The sequence below is a fragment of the Colobus angolensis genome, unplaced genomic scaffold (assembly GCF_000951035.1).
Source record: "Colobus angolensis palliatus isolate OR3802 unplaced genomic scaffold, Cang.pa_1.0 Scaffold192, whole genome shotgun sequence".
In the NCBI taxonomy this organism is placed as follows: domain Eukaryota; kingdom Metazoa; phylum Chordata; class Mammalia; order Primates; family Cercopithecidae; genus Colobus; species Colobus angolensis.
In genome coordinates this window covers 104,298-125,402 of record NW_012115066.1, presented here as the reverse complement: position 1 = coordinate 125,402, position 21,105 = coordinate 104,298, and the positions used below count along the sequence as shown (strand labels likewise).

At 37.2% G+C, this 21,105-nt stretch overlaps 1 protein-coding gene across 3 annotated transcripts in view; it reads left to right on the top strand.

Moving 5' to 3' along the window:
- CENPK (centromere protein K) overlaps positions 1-20,649 on the top strand; it is a 49,258-nt gene extending 28,609 nt beyond the window's left edge. For all 3 annotated transcript variants that reach the window (XM_011940686.1, XM_011940687.1, XM_011940688.1), the window contains exons 7-11: positions 12,044-12,126; positions 12,226-12,324; positions 12,660-12,786; positions 16,891-16,944; positions 19,772-20,649. In XM_011940686.1, coding sequence (XP_011796076.1) covers positions 12,044-12,126; positions 12,226-12,324; positions 12,660-12,786; positions 16,891-16,944; positions 19,772-19,930 — 522 coding nt within the window. In that variant the 3' untranslated portion in view covers positions 19,931-20,649. The remainder of the gene's footprint in view (positions 1-12,043; positions 12,127-12,225; positions 12,325-12,659; positions 12,787-16,890; positions 16,945-19,771) is intronic.
- Positions 20,650-21,105: the final 456 nt, after the last annotated feature.

Here is a 21,105-nt window from a genome sequence, read left to right as displayed (position 1 = left end):
TGTGTGGTAGTGTGTGCCTGTAGTCCCAGATACTTGGGAGGCTGAGGTGGGAGGATTGCTTGAGCCTGGGAGGTTGAGGCTGCAGTGAGCCATGGTCGCATCACTGCCTTCCAGCCTGGGCAACAGAGTGAAACCCTGTCTCAAAAAAAGAAAAAAGAAAAAAAGATACAGATGAACAGCCAGATGGAAAAGATGTGTAGGGCAAGTCATGGTGGAAGGGACATGGAGCTTCCATGCCGTCTCTGGACATGGTATTCTCCAGAAACTTACCTGTGTTCAGCTATCTAGAAGCTCCCCATACCCAGTTCTTTTGGGGTTTTATGGAAGTTTCATTATGTAGGTACGATTGATTAAATCATTTGCCGTTGATGACCAGCTTAACTCTCAGTTCTTCTCCCCTCCCCAGAGTTTTGAGGGGCGGTGCTGGAAGTCCTAACTCTCTAGTCAGGTTTTGGTCTTTTTTTTATGACCCGCCCCCATCCTGATGTTACTGAGGGGCTCCCAGCCATCACTCAACTCATGCATGTAAAAAGATACCACAATAGGGGTAAAAACCAAATATATGTTTTACATTATCACAATGTTATTGCATAGTGGAGTAAATACCATTCTTATTATAAAGAGGCGAAGAGCTTGACTGAGTTACATTCCTGCCCTAGTGTTTTGTGAAAGATAGAACTTACAGGAATGATGTTGAATCTTTGAGGAAATAGTGAAGAAAAGTGTTGAAGGTATGGCTTGACTTCTCTTAACTGTGTATAGTAAAATGTGGGAAGAGAAAAATGACTTAAATTGATAATAAAAAATGAAGCTGAATTTAAATGTTTGAAAAATTGTCAGCCTATCCATATTGTAAAGAATGAGAAAGGCTGTTTGGGAAAGAACTTAAAGGGTGTGGCCAAATGACCGTCTCATAAGGAGATTAGTCAGCCATCTCAACTGAAGCCAGGAGCTGGTTCAAAACAATGGAAGAATGCAATGTAAGGGCTACTGGAGTCTGTGGGACCTTGAGCTGTACTGCCTAGCATGAACTCATGCTGTGGGCTCTGCTCCCTATACTTAAACTGTGTTCATCAGTTGCCCCAGGTGCAGCTTCAGTGTGTCTAGATGTGGCAGAGGCTGCAGTGGTTAGCCTTCTGGAGGGTCATATCTCCTCCAGGGTGCAGAATGCAGAAGCCAGGGGTAATGGCTGGTTCCACCTGGGTTTTAAAGGAAGGTGTCTCCTGGCAGAGCCTTCAGCTTATGACCTCAGCCCAGGAGAGCCATGGTGCCCAGGCACAGCGATGTGAGTGAAGCACAGACAGAGCTGCTGGAGGGCCATTTTGCCAAGCTGTGGGAACAAGGATGCTCAGAGCTGTGGGACCCCAAATCTCTGCTCAGCAAAGCTTCAGGGGCAGAACCACCTTCACCCTAGTGGGCCTGGAAAACAGCATCGAACCAAAGATTATTCTTGGGCCTTAAGATTTAATGTTGTTTACCCTGTTGTGTTGGGAGTTAATTGGGACATGTTACCCCTTCTTTCCTATTTTGGAATAGAAATGTCTATCCTATGCCCCTCCCACCATTGTATTTTTGAAGCACAAAACCTGTTTGATTTCACAAGTTCACAACTGGAGTTCAATTTGCTTCAAAATCTATTGTACTGTGAATTTTACTCATTTAATTTAAATCATATTTATATGAGATGTTAGACTTCAAACCTTTGAGTTGATGGTAGAATAAGTTAAGACTTTTGTGGCCATTGGGATGGAATGAATGTACTTTTGCATGTGAGGAAGACATGAATTTCTGAGTTTTAAATATGAATGTCCAGACAAGGATCATAGAACTTTCTCAAACCTTAAATGTCAATAATGTCATGTTTTTAAATTATCAGTTCATAAGGTTAAAATATAGAAGACAAGATAGAAGCAAACAAAAATTTTTACAAGTTGTAGAGCATGGAAAGAGGTAAGTATGTGCCTAGAGACAGAAATCATGATGAAAAGAGTTTGTCTGCCCCCACAGAATTGAAGAAAGTCTTGGGATTTAAAGGAACCTGTTACTGCAAAACTCAGAGTTCAAGTGTGGAGCTAAAATCAAGGCTATTTCTTTAAAATCGGAATATAGATGGTTAAATTTTCTTAGCTTACTGTTGCTAATTTCTTACCCATATATCTGAAAACTGGAAGTATATGATATGGAGACAGTAAACTAGTGAGGCTCTTGACTCAGGGATACCAGGTTGGGTGGTTAGTAGGGGTGGTGTGCAGGTCAAAAATCAGAAAGATCAAGTTAACATTTTTATTTTGCATGGTGTACTGTTAGTTCCCTCTATTGCTCTCTCTGTCTGCAGAGGTCCCTAGTGTTTTATGAAATATAAAACTTATGAGGAATGAAGTTGAATCTTTTGCTGAGGAAATACTTAAATGAAATGTTGAAGGTATGGCTTGGCTTCTCTTGGACTGTATAGTAAAAGTGAGAAGAGAAAAATGACAAAGAAATTGCTAATCAAAAAAGAACATAGCCTTAGACGGGAGATAAAGTATTTTCAAAAGAAAATATTTCTAAGTAATAATATATGGAGTCCCCAGTGAAAAAGCAGGGTGGGCACACGTCATAAAACCTTATTCATAAACAGCACTCTTAGTAAGTTTTTGAGTTTTAAGTATGAATGTCCAGACAAGGATCATAGACATCTGTGAAATGTCTCTAAGTTGAAAGACAAGTTCAAAACAACTGAACCAAGATGAGCCTCAAGGAGAGACAATTCAGGGAACCAACGAGAATTTAAAGAAATAATACCATCCACAGGATAAGAAATTCCACAAAATAACAATGCCAGTTTTTTAAAAAGGACCACTTTACACCATCTAGGATGGCTATAATCAAAGAACAGACAATAACATGGGTTGGTGAAGAAGTACAAAAATTGGAATAGCAATACATCGCTAGTGGCAGTATAAATGGTATACTATTTTAGAAAGCAGTGTGGAAATTTCTCAAAAGGTAAAAGAGTTAGTATATGACGCAGCAGTTTCATTCCTAGATATATACCCAGGAGGGATGAAAACGTGTGCATCCACACAAAAAGTTACACATGAATGTTCATAGCATAATTTTTCTTACAGGCAAAAAGAAAAAACAACCTCAAATATCCATCAATTGATGAATGAATAAAATGCAGTATATCCTAACAGTGGCACATTATTGAACAATAAAAAGAAATGAGGTACAGGTACATGCTAAAATATGGATGTGCCTTGAAAACATGCTAAGTGAAACAAGCCAGTTTCAAAGAACTGCTGTCTTAGTCTGTTTCCTTCTGCTATTGCAGAGCATCACAGACTGGGTAATTTATTTTTAAAAAGTTTATTCACCAGTTGGGCATGGTGGCTCACACCTGTAATCCCAGCACTTTGGGAGGCCAAGGCGGGTGGATCATGAGGTCAGGAGATCGAGACCATCCTGGCTAGCATGATGAAACCCTGTCTCTACTAAAAATACAAAAAAAATTAGCCGGGCGTGGTAGTGGGCGCCTGTAGTCCTGGCTACCTGGGAGGCTGAGGCAGGAGAATGGAATGAACCCAGAAGGTGGAGCTTGCAGTGAGCTGAGATTGCGCCACTGGACTCCAGCCTGGGCAACAGAGCGAGACTCCATCTCAAAAAAAAAAAAGAAAAAAAAAGTTTATTCACCTATAGCTGAAAAAGTTTATTAAAAAGTTTGTTCATACATAGTTGCAGGGAGAATTGAGCACATCTGTGCAACTCTACTGGGAAAGAACTCCTGTAAGCTTATCCCATGTGCCTTTTTCTTTGTCTATATTAATGTTTCCTCTCACTTTAACTCTAACAAAACAAAGTTCCACTTTTTTTAACTGCAGAACTTTAAAAAGGTTGAGAATCTAAGAGCATGGTGCTGTTTCTAGTGAGGGAGGGCCATCTTACTGTATTATAGCACAGCAAGAGGATAGAAGGTGGAAATGAATACAAGAGACAGGAAAAGGGGGGTTGAACTGCCATGATAACTAACCTCCTCTGGCAATTATGGCATTAGTCAGTTCATGAGGGTGGAGCCCCCAATTGCTTCCTAAAGACCCTACCTCTTAACACCGCCACAATGGCAACCAAGTTTCTATAGTCATGGAAATGTAAAGAATGGGTCGGGAATGGGAAAAAAGGACAATTGGAATAATAGAAGAAATAAAGCTAAACTGAAGTTATGAAATTTTACTATTAGAAGTTGGAGAATATTTAAAAATGGAAGGCAAGAAATAATTAAATAATACATGGACATTTTCTCAGAATAAAAGATAATTCTTCTCCTAACCCCCACCCCTATATACATATATTTTTTTCTTTGAAACAGGTTATTACTCTGTTGCCCTGGTTGGAGTGTAGTAAGATTATAGCTGTCTCATCTCAAACTCCTGGGGTCAAATGATCTTCCTGCCTTAGCTTCCCAAGCAGCTAGGAGTACAGGTGTGTGCCACCATGCCTGGCTAATTTTTTTATTTTTTATGTTTGTTTTTTCATAGAGATGAGGTCTCACTATGTTGTTCAGGCTGGTGTCAAATTCCTGGTCTCAAGCAGGTCTCCCACCTTGACCTCCCAAAGTGCTGAGATTACAGGCGTGAGCCACTGTGCTCGGCTTAGATAATGATTCTTTACATTGAAAAAGATCCACCAAATTTCCAACACAATTTAGAATGACCATGGTAGATGATCCAGCAAAATTTTTCCCTTTCGAGCAACTCTTAGCAACCCCAAACTAGCAACTGTAGCTTAGAGTGGCCAAAATCCAAACTTGATGCAGTGCCAGCATCTGTCCCAAAAACTTTCATTTTAGCTATTTTTCATTACAGTTAAAAATAAGAAGGGGATTGTATATTTAGCTTGCTTCTCATTTTACATTTTGTTGTATATTCAGTGAGCCAGCTCTACAGGAACTGGTTCTATCATTGTATATTTTACTGGTAACTTCTACCTACAGTAACTTACTGCCGTGCAGCTGTTGTTTTATACCATCGGTGACTCAGTAACCATCTGGCATCAGAGTTTACCCACCCTGTAATCCTTCCTTTTCTCAAACAGTGCTTTCCTCATGTTTCAGCTAGCAGGAGTTATTATAATAGCAAATCTCATTTGTAATGCTGGTTGGGTCATAGTTTTCTCTAAGACTACCCTCAGGTAAAATGATTTGTGGGATAGACTCACTGGACTCGGAAGAACTGCTATTCTCTTGGTTGCAGCTTATTAAAATGAGAGAGAACATTACAATGAACAAAGGAAAAGGCACATGGGATAAGCTTACAGGAATTCTTTCCCAGTAGAGTTGCATGGATGCACTTAATTCTTCCCGCAACTATGTGTGACATCTCATGTGGTGAGTTGGCAACCAGGGAATCTCACTTGAGCCTTGTTGTCTAGGGTTTTTATTGGGGGTCAGTCAGGTATGCATGCAGTGCTTGTGTGACTGACCTTAACTATGTATACTCCATCCACCTAGAGTAAAAATGCATTCAACACAAATCACATAGTTAGCATAAACTCTCTAATCAAACTGGTGCCATGTGACCCAAGGCTCTAGACATAGAAAAATGCTCATCAAGCAGAGTATTCCAAGGGCTCAGAGCTTATTTTCAGGGAACTGACCAAGGGCAGTTCTGAAGACAGGCTTTAGTAATGTCAAGGTTTTTGCAATCTAGACCTGCTGAGTTAACTCTTTACTGCACAATTGTCTTTTCACCTCCCTCCCTCCCTCTCTTCCTGTCTTCCTCTCTTCCTTCCGTCCTTCACAGGGTTTTGCTCTGTCACTCAGGCTGCATTGCAGTGGCATCATCTCAGCTCATTGTAGGCTTGACCTCAGGCTCAAGGGGTTCTCCTACCTCAGCCTCCTGAGTACCTGGGACTATGGGTGTGCACCACCACATCTGGCTAAGTTTTGTATTTTTTGGTAGAGATGGGATTTGCCATGTTTCCCAGGCTTGTGTGCACTCCAGGGCTCAAGTAATCTGCCTGCTTCAGCCTCCCAAAGCGCTGGAACTACAGGCATGAGCCATGGTGCCCGACTCCTTTTCACTTTCTCTGCGGTGTTTTGGAGAACTTAAGTTCCTAATATGATTAACTCCAAACTCAAGTTTTCTATTAAGGTCTGAGCTCAAAATCTGAGAACTGTTTGCCCAATTCAGGGTCACAAAGATTTTCTCCTTTGTTTTCTGTTAAAAGTTTTTAAGTTTTAGGTTTCAGTATTTAGGTTCATGATCCATTTTGAGTTAATGTTTATGTATATATAGTATGAGTTAGTGCTATAGGGTCTTTTTTTTTTCATTTGGATACTGACTGTTCCAGCGGTATTTGTTGAAGAAACTGTCTTTTTTTTTAATTTCCTTTACGCTTTTGTTGAAAATTAGTGACCATATATGTGTGTATCTATTTCTGAACTCTATTTTTCTCTGTTCTATGCTTTGGATATTTCTGGGTTTTTTTGTTCTGTGTTTCTGTCTTTAAGCCAATACCACATTATCTTTTTCACTGAAGCTTCAAAATAAGTCTTGAAATTAAGTATTATGAATTCTCTAAGTTTGTTGTTCTTTTCAAAATTGTTTCATACTTCCATGTAACTTTTAGAATTGGTTTGTCATTTTGCCCCATAAAAAGCTGGAACTTTGATTGAAATTTCCCTGAATCTATAGGTTAATTTGTGGAAAATTGCTATCTTTAACATATTTAGTCTGAATGCAGATCCATTAGCACTGTATCATCTTTGTATTTATTTAGGTCCCCATTTATTTGGTATTTAAAAATTTTGTCTCACTGGTGTTTTGCAGTTTTCAGCATACAGGTCTAGCACATCCTTTGTCAAATTCATCCTTTTAGTATTTCATAATTTTGACTATTAAAATGGTATTCTTTTAAATTTCAATTTTTGTTGTTGTTGAGACGGAGTCTCACTTTGTCTCCCAGGCTGGAGTGCAGTGGCGCAATCTCGGCTCACTGCAAGCTCCACCTCCCAGGTTCACGCCATTCTCCTGCCTCAGCCTCCCCAGCAGCTGGGACTACAGGTGCCCGCCACCATGCCCAGCTAATTTTCTTTTGTATTTTTAGTAGAGACGGGGTTTCACCACGTTGGCCAGGATGGTCTCGATCTCCTGACCTTGTGATCTGCCCGCCTCAGCCTTCCAAAGTGCTGAGATTATAGACGTGAGCCACCGTGCCTGGCCTTCAATTTCAATTTTTATTTATTACTAATAAATACAAATATAATTAATATTTGTATATTGATTTTGTATCCTTGAGATACTTTTATTCTATATATTATCTGAGATGAAACACAATTTTACATATTTTTTCCCTTCTGTGTGATTTTTATATCTTTTTGGGGGGTTATTTTGCTGTCCTAGAACTTGTGCTTCAATAAAATATTGAATAGAAACAGTAAGAATGGACATCTTTTCCTTATTCCTGAGGTTATCAGAAAACATTTGCCCTTTCACCATTAAGTGTGATGTTAGCAGTAGGTTTTTCATAGATACTTTTAATCAGATTGCAGAAATTTTCTTCTGTTACAGTTTATGAAGTCTTATTTTATCCTCCCACCCTCCCTCCCTCCCTCCTGTCCTTCTGTCCTTCCATCCTTCCATCCTTCCGTCCTTCCTTCTGTCATTCCCACTCTGTTGCCCAGGCTGGAGTGCAGTGGCACGATCTCAGTTCACTACAATCTCTGCCTCCTGGGTTCAAGCAATTCTCCTGCCTCAGCCTCCCGAGTAGCTTGGATTACAGGCAACTGTCACCGCTTTGGGCTAATTTATGTGTTTTTAGTAGAGACGGGGTTCCGCCATGTTGACCAGGCTGGTGTTGAACTCCTAACCTCAGGTCCTCGGGCTCCCAAAGTGCTGGGATTACAGGCATGAGCCACCGCCCCTGGCCTCAAGTCTTTTATTTTAAAATCACAAATTAATATTGAATTTGGTTACTACTCTTCTTGAATTTATTGAGGTTATTAAATGTTTTTCTCCTTTTTTAAATCTGTTGATATGGTGAATTACATTGATTTTTAAAATTGATTTTTTTTTTTTTTTTTTTGGAGATGGAGTTTCGCTCTTGTTGTCCAGGCTGGAGTGCAATGGCATGATCTTGGCTCGCTGCAATCTCCACCTCCCGGTTCAACCAATTCTCCTGCCTCAGCCTCCCAAGTAGCTGGGATTACAGACTTGCTCCACCACACCTGGCTAATTTTATATTTTTAGTAGAGATAGGATTTCTCCATGTTGGTCAGGCTGGTCTCAAACTTCCAAATTCAGGTGATCCGCCTGCCTCAGCCTCCGAAAGTTCTGGGATTACAGGCATGACCCACCGCCCCAGCCTTAAAATTGATTTTATCTGCTTGCTTAACTGCATATTCCTGTGATAAACCCCACTTTGCCATAGTATATTAATCTTTCTTACTTATTGCTGAATGTAATTTGCTGAAATTTTATGAGATTTTTGCTTCTGTGTTCATGAGGTATATTGGTCTGTGGTTTTCTTTTTTGTGATATCTTTGTTAGACTTTAATACCAGCCTCATGGAACAAATTAGGAAGTATTCGCTTCTCTTCTAAAGAGTTTGTATAGAATAGAAATTTTTTATTCCTGATGTGTTTGTTTGAATTCACAGATAAAACCATCTGGGCCTAAAATTTTCTCATAAACTGAATAAAAATTTAGAGATGAATAAAAATTTTCATCTGTGAACATTTTTAATTACAAATTCTGTTTCTCTGGAGCCAGTCAGATTTCTTATTTGTCTAAATGAGCTTTGGTAGCTTATGTCTCTCAAATAATTTATTTATCTGATTTGTCAAATTTAGTGACAAGATTGTCCATAACGTTTCTCCATTATCATTTTAATGTTTGTAGTGATGTCAACTGTCTCATTTCTGATATTGGTGATTTATGTCCTTCTCCCCACCCCATAATTAATCTAATTTTATTGACCTTCTCAAAAACCAATTTTCATTGCTTTTTCCTTATTTTTTATGTTGTACTGATTGAACTTCTTTGTTGTTGTTATTTCCTCAACTTACTGTGGGTTTTATTTACTCTTTTTTCATATTTCTTATGATAGAAGCTGAGGTTATTAATTTGAGAACTTTCTTTTCTTTTAAAATAGGCTTTTAGGCCAGGTGCAGTGGCTCACGCCTGTAATCCCAGCACTTTGGGAGGCTGAGGTAGGCATATCACGAGGTCAGGAGATGGAGACCATCCTGGCCAATATAGTGAAACCATATCTCTACTAAAAATACAAAAATTAGCTGTGTGTGGTAGCACGCACCTGTAGTCCCAGCTACTTGGGAGGCTGAAGCAAGATAATCTCTTGAACGGAGACGGAGGTTGCAGTGAGCCAAGATAGTGCTGCTGCACTGCAGCCTGGCAACAGAGCGAGATTCTGTCTCAAAAAAATAGATTTTTAGTGCTCTGAATTCTTGTCTGAGTACTGCTTTTGCTTCATCCCAGAAATCTTGATGTTGCATGTCAATTGTTTGGGGGATGAAAAAATAACAGACAAATTTTGATGTTAATGTTTTTATTTCTACTGAGTTATAATAATTTCCTGTTTTCCTATTGGTTGCTTCTTTGACCCATGGATTATTTAGAAGTATGTTTTTGGTATCCAAATGGTTGTAAAGTTTTCTAGATACCTTTCTATTATTTTTCAATTTAATGCCATTGTTAGACCATATTTAATATAATCAATATGGTTGCATTGAAAGATGTGTTATTGATTTATATTTTTGGGGGGAAGGGAGGGTTGGGAGCAGAGAATCTCCATTGCCCAGGCTGGGTGCAGTGTTGATATCATAAATCACTGCAGCCTTGAACTCTTGGCCTCAAACAACCTTTTCACCTTAGCCTCCTAAAGTGATAGAATTACAGGAATGAGTTACCAGGCTTGGCCTTGATTTATCTTTCTTTTCATCCTGTTTTTCTGTTCCTGTTTTTTCCTTTTCCCACTTTCTTGGATTGTGTGTGTTGTTGTTGTCGTTGTTGTCGTCGTCGTCGTCGTCGTCGTTGAGGCAGGGTCTTGCTCTGTTAACCAGGCTGGCATACGGTGGTATGATCTCAGCTCACTGCAGCCTCCACCTCCTGGCCTCATGTGATCCTCCTGCCTCAGCCATCCAAGTAGCTGGGACTACAGGCTTGTGGCATCATGCCTGGCTAATTTTTGTATTTATTTATAGAGACAGGGTTTCGCCATGTTGCCCAGGCTGGTGTCTGATTATCAGTATTGGCTTATTAGTTATTTTTTTTTTTCTCATAGTTACTTTAGGGTTTGTAATATACATGTTGAACTTACCTGATTTATGTTTAAAAAGAGCTAATGGAAACCCTTGTGACCAGGAGAATGGAACACTAGTGCTTATTGTAATTCTCTTTAGTCTTCTTTGTTGTTCCTGAAATCCCTCAAGCATACTTTTGCCTCCTGGCCTTAGTACTTACTATTCCCTTTCCCTGGGACATTCTTTTGCTAGAGAATAGCATGATGTTTTCCTTTGTCTTCTTTCTCTGTTGTTTTTTTTTTTTTTTGAGTCAGAGTCTCACTCTGTCACCCAGGCTGGAGTATAGTGGTTTGATCTCGGCTCACTGCAACCTCCGCCTCCCGGGTTGACGTGATTTTCCTGCCTCAGCCTCACGAGTAGCTGGGACTACAGGCGCCCACCACCATGCCCAGTTGATTTTGTATTTTTAGTAGAGATGGGGTTTCACCATCTTGGCCAGGCCGGTCTCGATCTCCTGACCTTGTGATCCACCCACCTCGGCCTCCCAAAGTGCTGGGATTACAGGCTTGAGCCACCGCACCTGGCCTTTCTCTGTTACTTAAATGTTACCTGATCAGAGAAGTCTTTTCATAACATACTACCTAAAACATCCATTTCTTGCTCTTCATGCCTTTACTTTTATTTTGATTTTTTTTTTCTTTATGACACTTGACCATTGCTGGAGTAAATGTCTGAATTCCCCTCTTTGTTCTGTTCACCTTTGCATCTCTCTCTCCTTCAGCAATGCCTAATAGTCAATGATTGATCACAAATTTGATTGAATGATTGAATAAATATTGAATGAGTGAGTTATTTGTGTCTGTTTTGTACAGTCTCCTTAGAAAAGGTACCTGGGGCTGGGCATGGTGGCTCACACCTGTAATCCCAGCACTTTGGGAGGCTAAGGCAGGTGGATCACAAGCTCAGGAGTTTGAGTCCAGTCTGGCCAATACGGTGAAACCTAGTCTGTACTAAAAATACAAAAATTAGCTGGGCATGGTGGGGCGCACCTGTAATCCCAGCTACTCGGGAGGCTGAGGCAGGAGAATCATTTGAACCCGGGAGGCCAAGGTTGCAGTGAGCCAAGTTCACACCACTGCACTCCAGCCTGGGCGACAAAACAAGACTCTGTCTCAAAAAATAAAAATGAAAAAGAAAATAAAAGTTACCTATGCGGCCGGGCGCGGTCGCTCACGCCTGTAACCCCAGCACTTTGGGAAGCCGAGGCGGGCGGATCATGAGGTCAGAAGATGGAGACTATCCTCGCTAACATGGTGAAACTCCGTCTCTACTAAAAACAAAAAATTAGCCTGGCATGGTGGCGGGCGCCTGTAGTCCCAGCTACAGGAGGAGGCTGAGGCAGGAGAATCGCGTGAACCTGGGAGGCGGAGCTTGCAGTGAGCTGAGATGGCACTACTGCCCTCCAGCCTGGGTGACAGAGCGAGACTCCGTCTCAAAAACAACAAAAAAATAGAAGGTACCTAATCTCTGATTACTGAAAACACACCATTATCTTGCCTTTCAATATGAAATTAAAATTTACTACCCAAAACCCCTTCTGATATTTTTGAATTTAACCATAGAATATTACCACAAATTTAGCACCTACTGTGTATTTACCTTTTCAAATGCTTTCTGCTAGGCTTTTTTACTACTGATGTCTGAATGGAAGTATCCTGGACCACTATGTAAATTTGACTGTTGTTCAGAAATAAAACTGTAAGATTAAAGACTGAGCAATTAATTTGAATTATTTTATTCTAGTTCCAAAAGCTGAGACAAGATCTTGAAATGGTACTGTCCACTATGGAGTCAAAGAATGAAAAGTTAAAGGAAGACTTAGAAAGGTATGTTTATGTTATAATTAGTATTAATCATTCATATGTATTAAGTGGCCTTTAAAGTTTTATTTAGATATTGCTTGTTTTGTTTTTCCATGTCAAAAGAGAACAACGGTGGTTGGATGAACAGCAACAGATAATGGAATCTCTTAATGTACTACACAGTGAATTGAAAAATAAGGTCGAAACATTTTCTGAATCAAGGTATTAATTTTATGTTCTAGGTTTTTAAAATAGGAAAAGTATTTTATTTTTTGTGTTACATGAAACATAGATGAAGTTAATTTTACCAGGAATCAGGAGTCTTGGCCTAACTTTTGTTAACTATTAGCTATTATATGATATTTTATGAGTGACTTGACTGTACCTTTGGTTTCTCTACTTGTTATATACACAATTATTATTTTCAAAAAGGTAGTTATTTGGTTTGAGCAAATGAAGTTTTAACAAAATTTTCGATCAACTTCATGAATAACTAGTTACATATGCATATGTATTTTATCAGTTAAATGTTTCTCTTAATTTTTTAAATCTATTAGAATCTTTAATGAGCTGAAAACTAAAATGCTTAATGTAAAAGAATATAAGGAGAAACTCTTGAGTACCTTGGGCAAGTTTCTAGAAGACCATTTTCCTGTGCCTGATAGAAGTGTTAAAAAGAAAAAGGTAAGTTTTAGAGAATACATTTATATAAATTACCATATTTGAAATTATTTTAGGTGGGTTTGGAAGCATATTTTCTTATTTAGTTCAAAGGTATGCACATGTATGGAAATATGCCATTATCACATTATATTTATTGAAACACTAGAAGCAACCTAATTATTCAATAAAATGGGATTAGGTATATGTATATCTTTTTGGAGGGGGCGGGGGGACAGAGTCTCTGTCACTCAGGCTGGAATTCAGTGGTGTGATCTCAGCTCACTGCAACCTCTGCCTCCTGGGTTCAAGTGATTCTCGTGCCTTAGCTTTCAGAGTAGCTGGGACTACAGGTGTGCACCACCACGCCCAGCTAATTTTTTGTATTTGTAGTAGAGAGGGGATTTCACCAAGTTGCCCAGGCTGGTCTTGAACTCCTGATCTCAGGCAATCTGCCCACCTCAGCCTCCCAAGTGGGACGATTAGATGTTAGGATTACAGGTGTGAGCCACTGCACCCAGCCAGAGTATATTTTTTATATTACATCCATATGATGGGAGTAAGTCAACTTGTCATATAATGTATTGAACACCTTCAGATAAGTTAATGAAATACAACTAACTGTTGAACAAATAAAACACTGATGATTAAATTGTTTGAATCTAATTTATGTTTAAAAAATTGATAGTGCTTATGTCTGAGAGCTAGGATTGTAGGTGGTTTTTTTGCTTTTCACAATTTTTTCAGTTTTCTGTTATGAATGTGTACAACTTTTTAAATCAAAAGAATGATGTTTACAATTTGTTACAGATTATTGTAAGTTATTGACTGTTTTAATAGTAGCTATAATGAAGTAAACCTTTTCTGAAAAAGCAAATATTTTATTGAGAGGCAGAAGATTGTGAACAGTTCTTTTGTGTGTGTATATATATATATATATAGTGTTAAGACTTTTTTGAAATTGGAGTAATCATTGAATAATAATATGTTTAGTTTAATCATTTTCAGTATAAAATCTTTCATGTCTTCCTAGGGAATGAAGTCTGTAAACTTCTTAGAAATCTCTTCATTAGGATTTATACTATGGACTTCTATCTCCTCAGCCTCATTTCCCAGCATTCATCCATCTCTTAATGTGAATCCATTCAGCTATGTCACCAATTGACCTCTCACTTTTTTGTGGCTTACACATTGTTTTTTCTGCCTAGGTTAAAACCCTTCTGATCTGTTGAGGGTGGCAGATTCCTACTTAAGACAGTTCAAACATCTTTTGAGTGAAACATATGAAATTTGAGTGTTCTTTTATTTATTTATTTTTAATTTTTGTTTATTTTTATTTTTGGGGACCGAGTCTTGCTCTGTCACCAAGGCTGGAGTGCAATGGCATGATCTCTGCTCACTGCAACCTCTGTCTCCCAGGTTCAGGCAATCAATTCTCCTTTCCCAGCCTCCCGAGTAGCTGGGACTACAATTACATGCCACCACACCCAGCTAATTTTTTTGTAGTTTTAGTAGAGACAGGGTTTCACCTTGTTGTCAAGGCTGGTCTCAAACTCCTGACCTCAGTTGATCCTCCCGCCTCAGCCTCCCAAAGTGCTAGGATTACAGGCGTGAGCCACCACACCTCACCGATTGATTGATTTTTTAGAGACGAGGTCTTGCTATATTGCCCAGGTTAGACTTGAACTCCTGGGTTGAAGCTATCCTCCCACCTCAGCCTCCACACAACTGGGACTGCAGATGTGAGCTACTGAACCTGGCTCTAGGTGTCCTTTTATTAACACTTTTCAAATGATTTTGTTAGTGTTATTTATGTGTATCTCTCCCTTCACCCCCATGCCCTGTGAGCTACTCAATGTGTTCAGTTCATCTTTGTATCTCTTCTATCTTGCATATCTTTTATATAGAACCTTCTCAGTTCGTATTTATTGAATGGATGTGAATATACTAAGAAAAGGAGAAAAAGTTCTGTTTGTTTTTGTTTTTACTATCTGTGTTCTTTTTACTCTTCCCTTTCTTACTTATAATTGTCTATAGGCTTTACATTTGTTATGGACTGTGTCTTCCATTCTATTATTGTTTTTACCTCTTATTTATTTGTAAAAGTGTGACAGCCTTCTTTTGACCATTTCATTAAAGTCATGACCTTAATCTTGCAACAACTCACTGATGTATTTTCTGGTCCCAGTCTCCTCCATTTTTTTAACTTTTTTTGGTTGCTTTTGCTCCACTAACAGAACCAGAGGTTTGAGGCATCCTTAAAAGGAAGCTTGATTACCATGAGCCATTTTGGGGTCATTAAGTCAGATTTGATAACCTCACTTCTTTTTTCCAAGATAATACTAATCCTAATCAGAAGGTTTTGAATTAGGATTAGTATTATCTTGGAACTTTCTAGCAGTTTCCTTTAGACTCTGTCCTGTTGAACATTTTTTACAATAACTTAAAGAGAGAATATATGGCTATCAAAGTTTACAAATGACGTGAAAGTAAGAGGGCTAGATAGTAAATATGTTGGATGACGGAATAAAGACTTTATTTCTTAGCTAGTTAGGAACTAAGGCAAATAAAATAGGATGATGTTTAAGTAGAAATACAGAGGATATCTATGTTTAAAACATTACAGAACAAGGAAGGCATTTTTAGCTAGATATATGAAAAATACTTTGGCATTTTAGATGATAATATTCTCAGAAGTCCACAAGGAAAAAAACAAATGTCTAAAAGCTAATACCATCTTAAATTTAAGGTATAGAATTCTGGTCTCCGTAATTATGAAAGTGGGTGTTCTTTTTTTGTCTTCAGTAGTCAAATCACACCTAGATCATTGTGGGAGACTAGATGAAGGAAAACAAAAGACAAATTAGAGCACATTCAGAGAATAATCATGGTATTGAGAAGCCTCAAATTTGTGCCATATGAAAAATATTGAGGTGGGGTGTGGTGGCTCACACCTGTATTCCCAGCACTTTAGGAAACTAAGGTGGTAGAATCACTTGAAGCCAAAAATTTGAGACCAGTTTGGACAACGTAGCAAGACCCTGCCTCTACAAAACAAACATATTCAAACGAAAACATTACTGTGGCATGTGCTTGTAGTCCCAGCTACTCGGAAGGCTGAGGTGAGAAGACAGCTTGAGCCCAGGAACTCAAGGCTGCAGTGAGCTATGATGGCACCACTGCACTCCAGCCTGGGTGACAGAGTGAGACCCTGTCTCCAAAAAAAAGAAAAAAATAATTGAAGAAACAAATGGCGATTAATGTGAAAAAGAGAAGACTTGGTCCTTATAATAGCAGTGTTCAAATATTTGAGGAACTCTTGGGTAGAATTGGAGTGAGATTTGTTCTCTGTCATTCCAAGGAAGAAACAACTAATGAGTTAACATGACAAACTGTCACGAGCTATAGAAAGATGATTAAGTCTCTCATAAGAGCAAGTTTCCTGTACTGAAACTGCATAAATGTACTCTAGAATGTCATTTGGGGAGTTTTTATTGGGGGATTTAAATACTAAATTTTTTATATGATTATATATAATGTGTATATCTATTATATGTTTATGGATAGTTTTAATTGTATCTTCCAGTTACTATAAAAGTTTTCACTGTCTTAGAAGATATTTCCACTGCATTTTTATGAATCTGACTTAAATACAGATAACATTTACTTTCAGAATTTTTTGTCACTTAATTATGAATATTTGATTTTAGTGACTTTATACCATTACAACTAAAAAATACTAATTTTAAAACTCTTGGCCAAGCATGGTGACTCATGCCTGTAATCACAGCACTTTGGGAGGCCAATGTGGGCAGATCACCTGAGGTCAGGAGCTCGAGACCAGCCTGGCCAAGATGGTGAAACCTTGTATCTACTAAAAATACAAAAATTAGCCAGGCGTGGTGGTGGGAACGCCTGTAATCCTAGCTACTCGGAAGGCTGAGGCAAGAGAATCACTGGAACCCGGGAGGCGGAGGTTGCAGTGAACCGAGATTGCGCCATTGCACTCCAGCCTGGGCACCAAGAGTGAAGCTCTCTCAAAAATAAAAGTCTTGTAAAAACAGTCCAATATTTCACCATTGGCAGAACTGAAGTGGTAATTGTTTGTTATTCACATTTCTCTTGAAGAAAAACATTCAAGAATCAACTGTACAGCTGATAACACTGCATGAAATGTTAGAGGTAAGTGTTTTGTGTACTTTGTTTTGTCTTGAAGCTGTCTCTTAGTTATTTGTGAACAATTATACTCAGACTTGAAAAACAAGAAATAATTCTTAAATAATTCTTAAAATATTCATCATTCTTTATTAAATATATTTGTAATAATATATCTTTGGTATAAAATGAGTTTCTGTTCCCTGTATAGTACTGAGAGGAATATTGTTATTTTTTAAATAATGTTAATTTAAGGTCTATCTCTTAATCATATTCCCAAGATTTATTATAGGTAAAGTTTTTATCTAGGTATGAGCTGACAGGGTGAAAAAAAATTTTTCATGATGTCTTCTAATATTTACATAGTAAAATTCTATGCTGTTACGTTGACTCTTTAATTGGTAGCTCTATACTCTGCATAAAATACATAATGAACTTAAAGATTCCTTCCACAAAGTTGTAGAAATTGTACAATTTTTTAAAAAATAACATCAGTCTCTTTTCTTGTAATGTAAGTACTGAGTTTTCCAACTTTCTCTGATTTGACATATACCTTGTTTTATAAATATCTTCGACCTTTTCAAAAATGTTTTTGAACCTTAACCATATTGTCAATTATTTTAAATACTTTGGAAGATCTTGATATGACAATTCATGACAAATTGGGCAGAAAGGAAAATGAAGTAGTGTATGAAGAACAGGGTATTTACCAATTAGTAAGGGTATTTACCAGTTACCCTTTTTGAAATCATTGGTAAATTTTGAAGAGTGATTTCAGAAAATGTGTTTCATTTAACTTAATGAACTAGGTGTTAAAGTCTCTTTTTGCCCAGCTGACAAGTTTTGGTTCCTCAGGATTTAATACAGAATATTATTGCTTTGAAAAGCAAAATACAAATATGTATTAGATTTGTAATTAGAATATTTTAACATATTTCTAGCTACTCTAGTTTATGCTGAAACTAAGATGACTATAGTTTCTCATGGATGACTTAACTTTTTTTTTTTAATAAAAATTGTCAGTCATGGAAATACTGAAAGGTATTACATGTATAATTTTTTAGTAGTGTGCATAGTATATACCATATGTGTTAGGCCATTCTTGTATTGCTGTAAAGAAATACCTGAGACTGTATATTTTATAAAGCAAAGGAGTTTGATTGGCTCACAGTTTGCAGGCTGTACAAACATGACACTGGCATCTGCTCAGCTTCTAGAGAGGCCTAAGGGAGCTTTTACTCATAGCAGAAGGTGAAGTAGGAGCAGACAGTTTACATGGCCAGAGTGGGAGCAAGAGGGAGGGGGAAAGGTACCACACACACTTTTAAGCAACCAGATCTTGCAAGAACTCACTGTCATGAGGACAGCACCAAGGGGATATGCTAAAGCATTCACGAGAAATTCACCCTGATGATCCAATCACCTCCCACCAGGCCCCACCTCCAACACTGGGGATTACATTTCAATATGAGATTTGACAGGGGACACACCTAAACTATATCAGCATATAAAACTTAGCATTAGAATCCTAAGTTTGTCTCAAAGGCTCATATTGTCAGTGATAAAGGAACTAATGTTAAAACTGCAGTTAGGTTAAAAATAATAAGATTAAAATTAGAAATGCAAAATAGGAAAGATTTGTACTAAAATAAGCTATTGCTCTAAAATACAAATAATATTTAGTTCTATATCATGGTACTCAAAAGAAATGAGGCCAAAGCTTTTTTCCTCCCATGGGATGTGGGACATGAAATAATTAATGATAGATGAAAATTTTATTTCAAGAAATAAGGTATTACAAAATTTAATTGAGATTAGAGCTTGATGGATTAATTTGATTTATTTCTATGGCACTTTGTAATTGTATAAATTATGCATTTCCTTTTCCATGTTCCTTAAAATAATAGCATCTTTCAGTTAAAAATTTGGCGTGATAAATTTTTGAGATGCGGACGTAATTTTGAGATACGGAGTCTAATCCAAGATCCACCACTGATTATGTGCCCCTGAGGAATCTCTTAACTCTTCTGAGTTCTAGTTTTGTAATTTTTGAAGGCACTGGAAGATAGCTGAGGAGGCAAAATAATAATTGATCTACATTTAGCGTTTTTCACTGTATTTCATAACATTTGTATTCAAACAATTGTAAATATTTCTTTCTTCAGAAGACTTTTATAATAGCAGTGGATTTGGGAAAGACAGCTGATTCTCACTTCACATTAGCAAGCTTTCCCAAGCTTGTTTGATCACAGAACCCTGTTTTTCAGGAACTAAGAACACTTCAGGGAAACTAATTCTATGGAATGCAGTTTGGAAAATGCTAGCCTATATAATTTAATACAAATAATCAAAATTCAATTTGTGCTTGTAATTCCACAATATCCTTAATGAAGATCAGGGATACTCAGGATGAAGCTGAAGGAAGCGATGATGATTAATATTTATCAGAAGAATAGGTGTTTTGTGGAGGACAGGACCAGTGATTTTTCCCTCAAATATTAAGACACACTTGCTCACTTTCTTTTTAACTGTTTTGTGAAATATTTTTTTAAGATTTTTGTCTTTATCCTAAAGAAGATATTAATCCCAAGAGAAGTGGGAGAATTGTAAATTCTTTCTAACCAATTTTTAGGAAAAGGTTTTCTAAATTAAATATGCAAAACTTCACTTTAAAGTTTTTTTCATTAGCTATAACCCATAGTCCTTTCAAATAGGAAATTCAAATTTGTAGATTAAAAGTATTAAACAGTTGTTGATAAAGAAAAGAGGTCAATATTCTTTGACAAAAAACTTTATTATAGCTGTAGTGACTTTTTCCCAAGTAAAGTATATTTTGAATGATATTTTCTCCTAGATTCTTATAAATAGATTATTTGATGTTCCACATGATCCATATGTCAAAATTAGTGATTCCTTTTGGCCACCTTATGTTGAGCTGCTGCTGCGTAATGGAATTGCCTTGAGACATCCAGAAGATCCAACCCGAATAAGATTAGAAGCTTTCCATCAGTAAAAGAATGTTTTCTTTTTTCACACAGTAAAAAAATCTTATCATTCAAGGATATTGGAACCACAGGACTATTTGGATAAAAAACATTATTTGCAAATTAATGCACATAGTCCATCTTCCTTTTATCGCTAAATGGCATGTGCTGCCATCTATTTTTCATTTTTAAATGGTCCTTTCTTATTCAGTCAGTGCTTTGGTGTGTTAAACTATATGGAGAAGAATGCAGGTAGATAATATTCTAGGCATAAAACATTTAACATACCTTACCTCATGCAATATTCTTTGGAAAATTCTTTGTTGATTTATTATATTGCTAATATAATATTTTCTTAAAATGTATAACAATATCTTTTATGCATTTTGAGTTCCAATTGGTGCTTCTTTATATTTAGAAATTATAATGGGAAGGTTATTTAATTTGCAGATGGTTTTAAAATTGAGGTAATATCTGATGTAGAAGCTGGCATAATTTAAAAGTATTTAACAAATTGTTTCATATGTACTGCCTTATTTCTAGTTTTGTTTAAAATTGGAGTATGAAAAACTAATGGATAAAGCTAGCATAAAATTGATATTTTAGTTTGTATTATTCATATGCCATGTAACCTTATATATTAATCTACTCTTGATTCTGCTAATTATTACCAACAAAATTGTATTCATGACATTTTATTAATCCTTTGTGAATTTTCTATGAATAAAATTATTTCTAAAAATCTCTAGCTGTTGGTGATGTGGGATATTTTTATAAGTAGCAAATACATTCTAAAGCTGGATAATCCACTTAATATCATTAGTTTTCTAAGAGAAATTTGTTACTTTTTTACTTGAAAGTGCTTCCTACTGTATATTATCCAAGTTCCTTGCTTACCTTAATTGCTTCATATTTTCTAAAGTAAACAAATAATATTTGAAGTATACCAATCCCTCTGTAGAAAATACAAATACTATTATATTTTAGGGAATGTAACTTAGGGGAAGATGATACATAAAGTACCTCCTAGAATACTCGAGTTGGATATTGAAGGGGTGAACAACTTTTTACTCTTTGAATTAACTGGAGAGGGAAGAAATGGCAGTGTAGGTCTGACAAGAATTCTTCAGAGCAGGTGGTACTGTTGTCCATGAAGTACTAGCAAAACACTTGGTGTTTGCTAATGAAAACATTAAAAATATGT